At 37.9% G+C, this 7,503-nt stretch overlaps 1 protein-coding gene across 1 annotated transcript; it reads right to left on the reverse strand.

The window, feature by feature from the left end:
- Window positions 1-2,697: 2,697 nt before the first annotated feature.
- On the reverse strand, window positions 2,698-6,772 carry LOC144708554 (26S proteasome non-ATPase regulatory subunit 13 homolog B-like). The gene is made up of 6 exons (XM_078581928.1): window positions 6,473-6,772; window positions 5,262-5,708; window positions 4,590-4,670; window positions 4,247-4,443; window positions 3,560-3,659; window positions 2,698-3,014 (listed from the first exon to the last, which is right to left on the reverse strand). Exons 1-6 carry the CDS (start codon window positions 6,626-6,628, stop codon window positions 2,829-2,831), a joined length of 1,167 nt encoding a protein of 388 aa, XP_078438054.1. The 5' UTR covers window positions 6,629-6,772; the 3' UTR covers window positions 2,698-2,828.
- Window positions 6,773-7,503: the final 731 nt, after the last annotated feature.

The raw sequence follows: 7,503 nt of genomic DNA on the forward strand, positions 1-7,503 counted from the left end.
TGAGGAATCTATATTGGAAGGAAGCTATGGATATGGAGATGAATGCATTGATCAAGAATGACACATCGGACATTACTACTTTACCTTCTAGGAAGAATGTTGTGGGATGTAGGTGGGTCCACCAAATATATAACAGATGGTATGTTGGAAAGGTACAAAGTGAGATTGGTTGCAAAGGCCCTACTCAGTCATATGACGTTGACTATAGCGAAAAATTTTCTTACGTTGCAAAATTTAATACAATACATATCCTGATTGCAATGGCGGCCAACTTGAATTGAAAGTTATGTCAAAATGATATATGAAATGCAGTTTTTCATGGAGATATAAGTGAGGAAATCTATACGGATCTTGCTCCTGGATATTATCAACCTAGATGCAAAGGTCAAGTGTGCAGGGTGAAGAAGGCACTATATGGACTAAAACAATCTTCAAGAGCATGGTTTGGGAAGTTCTTGCAAGCTATGCCAAGTATAAGAATCATACTCTTGGCTGCCCTTTTTGTATATGTTAATGATATCGTTGTCACTAGCAATGATGAGGGAGAAATTTCTATTATGGGTCAGAAACTTTCTTAAACCTTTGATATCAAATTCTTGGGGTTGTTGCATTATTTTTTGGGAATTGAGATTGCCTATTTCCCCAGTGGTGTCTTTAGCTATCACATGAAATATATACTTGCTATTTTGGCAGAGATGGGTATGACCAACTATAAACCGACTTTGGTGCCCATCATTCAAATTTGAAGCTTGGATTATATGAAGAAGATGCTCTTGTTGATCATGTACAATATTAAATACTAATTGGTAAACTGATATATCTTTAATATTCCAGACCAGATATCACATTTATTGTGGGACTTTTAAGTCAGACTATGCATAATCCCCAGAGAACCCCACATGTAGGCAGCATTTAAAGTACTTGCTTATTTGAGAGGCACTGTGGATATGGTTTAGTATTTCGGAGTTTGAGAGGCATTCTGGACATGGTCTGGTATTTCGGAGAGGTGGACAACTAATGCTTGAGGCTGATACTAATACAAACTCTAGTGGGTCTGTCTTGGATCGTCAATCAACCTCTGGATATTGTACATTTATGGGAGGTACTCTAATCACCTCGTGAAGCAAGAAGCAAAAGTGGTAGCGCGACCCAGTGCTGACGCAGAATTTAGAGTTGTTGCTAAGGGAATTTGTGAAGTTCTATGGATCAGAGGTATTCTACAGGATCTCCCCACATTATATTGTGACAGTAAATCAGCTATTGATATTGCCCACAATCCAATTCAACATGACAAACCTAGCATGCAGAGATAGATCGACATTTTATTCGAGAAAAGGTCGATGCCAAAGTGATTCAAATGAAATACATCCAGTCAGCTCATCAAGTGGCGGATTTACATACAAAAGGGGTTGCAGGAGGAGTATTCCATTGGCTATACTCCATGCTGGGAATTCAGAATACCTACCTACTCTCGTTCCTGATCTCTTTCTATTTTTATAATTTCCTTTCTCATCTTTCTTATCTGTTACCTATTTCGCCTTTAGACTAATGGGCCTAACTATTAGTCCAATATGTGCATCTCATGATCTGGTATTTAAAACCATGCTTGTGTAGTGAAAAGAGTGGGTTGTTGTTCAAAACTGAGTTTTTTCCCTTCTAGGGTTTTTGTCAAAGTTATTAGGAGACACCTGTCTCCATTGATAACACAAACATATGATATAGCCTTCAGATATTGTAAGCATCATCTTAGCAAGAACATACTAGGAGATCCAAAATATATTTTAAGTAGTGGATCTATATATAAGACTTTATAGATGTGGCATTTACATTACAAATAGAGCCAAAAGTGGATGAATAGCATGCATTTCGTGCTGGGTAAATTTGAAAGAAATGAATCCCCCTATTTAGCACATTGAAATGGGCATCATAGGCAATAAATGTGTCTTTAAAACAAGTTGATAGAAAATGGATAACACTAGCTGAAACAATGCTAGGTTAGCAGGCCAGTGTATACCACCTATACCGGAGGGATTTGTTATGAAGAGATGTATTTCTAAGTTAGATTACATTGTAATTTAGCAGCTAAATTAAAACACCAATGCTCACTAACCTAACTCAACAAGGAGCTAAACTAGCAAATGGCAAAGTGAAAAATTAGACTTTGAATTTAAGAAAGACTTAAAACAGATATTAATTGGCAAATATTACAATAAATCCATTATTATTTTTCAAAAAAAACTGAAGCCTTTCCACGTCAGATATTTTAACATTATATACGGACTCTACAATTCAAATCTAAACTTCACATCATCATATTCCATGTCATCAATTAAAACATTACATAATATATTCTCTAGCGTTTACATCCTCAATGATGAACCCGACCTAGAGCAGTATTATTAAAAAAAATTAAATGAATTGTAGTATAAGATAACACCCATTTAAAAAGCAAATCAATATTATTTATTTTTCAGACAAACAGTTCAAATCTAACAATGACATTATGTTAAGATTTCCGCAGCATAATTTTCTAAATAAAATGCAATTTTATACTTTTTCACATTCTGCCTCCTCAAATCGAATTTAAACATAGCTATTTCATATATATTGTCCGAAGATTAAACAAAAACAAACATTTCTCCAACGTTTTCGTCTGAAAACAACAGAGAAGGGTGAACGAACAAAAGCAAACCCACCTAGAATTAAGAATCAACAAATATATTAAAAGCATCGAGCTGCTGCTCAAATCGCAAAATTAATCTTTAAAATATGTAAAAAAAACTTATAAGAGAAAGTTAATTCTGCGCTGGAAAATGAGGGTTTCCCTGTTAAGACTCGGCGAGGTCAGGCGTCTCGGCTTCGACAGAGATCAAGGCCGTGTGGACCTTGTTCAGCCAGTCATCCAGCCGATCGCGCAGGGCCTTAATCTGGGGCGTGCCCAAGATCCTAGGCTGCACCCACGACACGTGTACCGTCCCTTCAACTTGGTTTATTATCCCCTCAATCAGATGAACCTAAAAATATTTGATGTATCAACATGGTATCATTATATTAAAATCATAATTTTGGCATATTCCGCCAGTTGACAGGAGACTTTATTGTCGGTATATCATACAGCAGGGATTAAAGGGGGATCTATGATTATTCATGTTTCAAAGTCAATGAAGATGAAGATTCTGTTTATCTTTAAATGGAGAAATTAAGTTTTCAAGCCTGAGATGCAAATTTCATGCGCATAAGTGACAGAGAGAAGATTCGTCTGAAACATCATGTTACAAATACAATGAAGGTGAAGATTCTGGTTATCTTTATACAAAGAAGGCATGCCTTCAGGTGCAAGGTGCGAATTTATGAGCAGAAGTGATGGAGAGAAGATTCATCTGAATCGTCAAGTTACTAAGTTTGAAGATTCAGATGAATGTAATAAATAGAATATTTTAGTCAAAAATACAAGAAAATAATGAAATACAGTCTTTTTAAAACTTTTTTTATCAAAATGATTATGTTGCGTTGTATTTGACACCAGCCTGGAGAGTGATAAAGAGTAGAAGGGACATACGGAGAGACTTTTCATGAGGAGATGTTCCACGTCTTCAATTGTGAGCCCAGTCCGCTCAGCGATGGCGCTGAGAGGAATAGTTCGGTCTTCAGACGGCCGGCTGAAATGGAGTGAAAATTTTCAACCTCATATGCACGTTGGAATTAAAAGGAAATAATTTATTGAGAGAAGATATTGGTCCATCTGAAGATGATCTCCATATTATAAAATAAACAAACATTTTTTAAATGTGTTATGAGAGAAGATACGGATTCACCAGAAGATGATCCCCACGTTAAAATAAAAAGGAATCAATTATTTCCATTATTTGAGAGACCATGTAAATTCACCTGAAGATGGTCTCAAAGTTAAAATAATAAGGAAATAATTTTTTAACGCTTTTTGAGAGACGATATTGAATCGCCTGAAGATGATATCTATGTTAAAAAAAAACAACTATGTTAAAAGTGTTTTGAGAGAACCTGAAGATGATCTACATTAAAAAAAATATATCCTAATATTTTTTAGAGAAGATATTGGTTCTCCTGAAGATGATCACCATCTTTCGAAAAAAAACGAAATCAATGTATTAAATTTTTTTGTTTTCTTCGAAAAAAAATATTAAAGTTTTTGAGAGAACTTGAAGATCATCTTCATATAAAACAAAAAAATCATTTTAATATTTTTTGATAGAAGATATAGATTCACCTGAAGATGATCTCCATTAGGCAGAGGATGTTGATCTTCTCTAAAAGCTTCTTCTCGTTCTGCACCAGAGCAGGTTGGGCACTCAGAGCAGCATTGTGAACACGGCAGAGTTCATGATATCGCGCTAAGTTGCCAGTGTTGAAGGCATGGAGAATGTGGTACAACCACTCCACATTTGTGCCAATGAGACTGTTTATCTAAAAAAATTATTGAAAATTCAATCAAATCATTCCTCACCATTTCATTGAACAAAAATTATAAATTGGAAGGAAAAAGGGTTATCATAAAGCTGCATTAAGTACCGAAATTAAGGCAATTCTAGCAAAAATAACTGTCAACTTACGACTGGATGTGCCAGTAATTCACCAAAGTTGTATATGTTGTCGCCCAGCAACGCTGATAGAGAGAGATCAAACGCCAGATCCTGAAGAATGAGAAGACAGAAAAAATGAGAAAAATGCTCCACGTAAAATTAAAAACAAAAATTCTGCAGATGACGAAAAGTCAAAATATCACAGCAGCAAAGATGTTGCCGAGCATAATTGGCGTCATTGCAATAGATAAAACATTTGATATCAAAGAGGCATACACATATATATATGAAAGGAAGAAGTCTGCAGAAAATCAATGGCTTAGTCAAAGTTACTGAGTTAGTCACAAAATGCTGCGCTGAGCTGCGACTTTCAATGGATGGGAATGTAATTTATTCCAATTATATTGTTTCTAGGCGTCCTCAGCATATTTATCTAATTCAACTAGAAGAGCGTCATCATAATTTATGAAGTTATGAGTATTTCACAGCTAAGAAAAATATGTTAAATTAAATAAATTTGATGAACATAGACGGTCAATGGTTTCATACAAGTACAGTAATGAGGGCAGGCTTGGAATGTCAATCATTATCGAGGAAACTCAGAAAATTATACGAGGAAAAAAAGTAAGGAGAGGAAGAAAAAGAAAACGTCTGAAGAAACATAATAGATTCCTTTGAAAGAAAATGTGATAAGTACAATACCAATTTAAATGTCTCCGAAAGCGACTCGACAGTGGTGTAAGCCAAGTAAAGAAGGGCATTCTTGTAAAACTCTCCGAAGTCTTGACGGGATTTGTGAAATTGGGAAGAAACCCAATAATAACTGGCATGAACAGATGGATCGATATCGGTCATGCTGTCAAGAGTAGATTTCCCATCTTCTAGAAGCTTTTTACACTCTTTTTCGTTCCCTCTCTCAAGATTGAATGACGCTATCTGCATCTTTACGTAAAGAATTGGCTCATCTATCCGCAACTCTTTAGTGGCACGCAGCTTTTCAATTACTCCTTCGAGATAGCCAATTGCAGCATCTTTTTCTGAGTACTGCCGAGAGACTATTACAGCAAAGTGTGCAAGCTTCAGCAGATTTATCTTCGTCTCAAAGTCAGTAATAAAATTGTTATATAGCTGTATAAGTGCATCGCCGGCCTGGAAATAATAAATAAAAAATCATAAATGTTTAGGATTTCAAAACACAAAGTTATCTTATCCCATCAAAATATCAAAAATATAAGGTGACATACATAAAATAAACAAAAATAGATTTGCAGTAAAGGATACCTCGGCAGATATTTGGGTCCTCTAATGACAATCAACATCAATTAAAGAAGCTTCAAAGCACAAGTGAAGATGCCGTATAGCAAATTTCAATTAATGGATCTGACTAGTAGATTTCCTAGTCTTTTCTTCCAAATGAAAACTCTTTCGCGAGTTCATCTTAATCGCTTATAGAAAATGTAATCATTAATTTCAACAAAGAAATGCGTTAGAATTTGACTACCAATTCGCAACTGTTCCTTTTATAAAACCTGTTAAATGAACGAGTGTTTTCCAAAACGATTGTTTAATGTACTTCACCTCAAAAAATATAAATTCTCCACAAATAGGATTACCCCCCATAAGAAAAATCAGGTTAATTATCATTGCAATGTATGTAAACTTCTAAAGATCATCCATCCGGCCTCTAGAAACCTGATCTCCCTCTCTTCTCCGCATCCAATCATCAAACCACGAACATCATTTATCGAACCCAATGCAGATAAACGCTAAACCAAAAATATACTCGCGGACCCAACAAATTTCTCACAAAGGAAAGCATAAACTCTTCGCACCCAACAAGGGTCTTCAGGAAATTAGGTAAAAACCGAAACCCTAAGCCAGAGAAGACGACCGGGGCAGGAAGAGGGCCATACCTGGACAACAGTAAGGGCAACGAACTGATCCAGCTTCAGAGTGAGTTGGTGCCATAGCTTCTTCTGGTAGAGCTCCGCGAGCGTTGTGTACCAGTCAGCCAGCTCTGGCTGGGCGTTCCTTTGAGACTCCAGATACTGAAGCGGCGGCCCCGCCATGGAAAACTCGTCTGGGTTGATGGGTTTCTCTCTTGGGGGGGAGATTTCTTCGTGGCGTGTAGCCTTCTCCTTGGAAAATCGGTGACTTGCCGGGGAAGAGAGACCGGACCGTCGGCGGAGAAGTATAAAAACTGTCCCACGAAGGCAACTAAAACTAATTCATCTCCCTCTCTCTCACTCTCTCTCTCGCTCTCTCTCGCTCTCTCTCTTCATCTCTCTAGGCTTCGGGGATTCGGACAGATCGTTCGAATGTTCGATCGGATCGGGCATTCGAACGATCGAATCCGAACACCGATCTGGCCCGTTCAAATCTGATCCGAACCCGAACTGAGCATCTGTTCGGATCGGATTGTTCGAACAAGGTGGCTGTTCGGATCGAAAGTTCGAATATGATCTGATTCTGACAAGTTGTTCGAATCAGATCGAATCGAATGTTTGAATCCGGCAGCGCCAGCGGCGCCGAGCTGCGCCCAGCGACCATCCAGCGGCTGCCAGCACTGGCCAGCGCCGGCCAGCGGCCGCCAGCAACCGCCACCGGTGCCAGCGGCCGCCAGAGAGAGTCGCTGGCCGTCGCCGGCGCCACTGGCCATTTGTTCGAACAAAGTCGAACAAATGGCAATCGAACACGAACGGACCAAATTGTTCATTCGAAACTTTCGATAGAACATGAACAAACGGTCTGTTCGATCTAAAGATTCGAACAGATTGTTCGAATCGGCATTTGTTCATTCGAATCTGTTGATCAAGATTCGAACGATCCGATCCGATCCCTGATGCCTAACGCTACATCCCCCTCTTTCTCTCTCACTCTCTCTAACTCAGTAACTCTGCATATCCCTCTTTATCTCTCTCTTTCTAATTCTACATCTGTTTCT

Source organism: Wolffia australiana, chromosome 10, assembly GCF_029677425.1.
Source record: "Wolffia australiana isolate 7733 chromosome 10, ASM2967742v1".
Taxonomy (NCBI): domain Eukaryota; kingdom Viridiplantae; phylum Streptophyta; class Magnoliopsida; order Alismatales; family Araceae; genus Wolffia; species Wolffia australiana.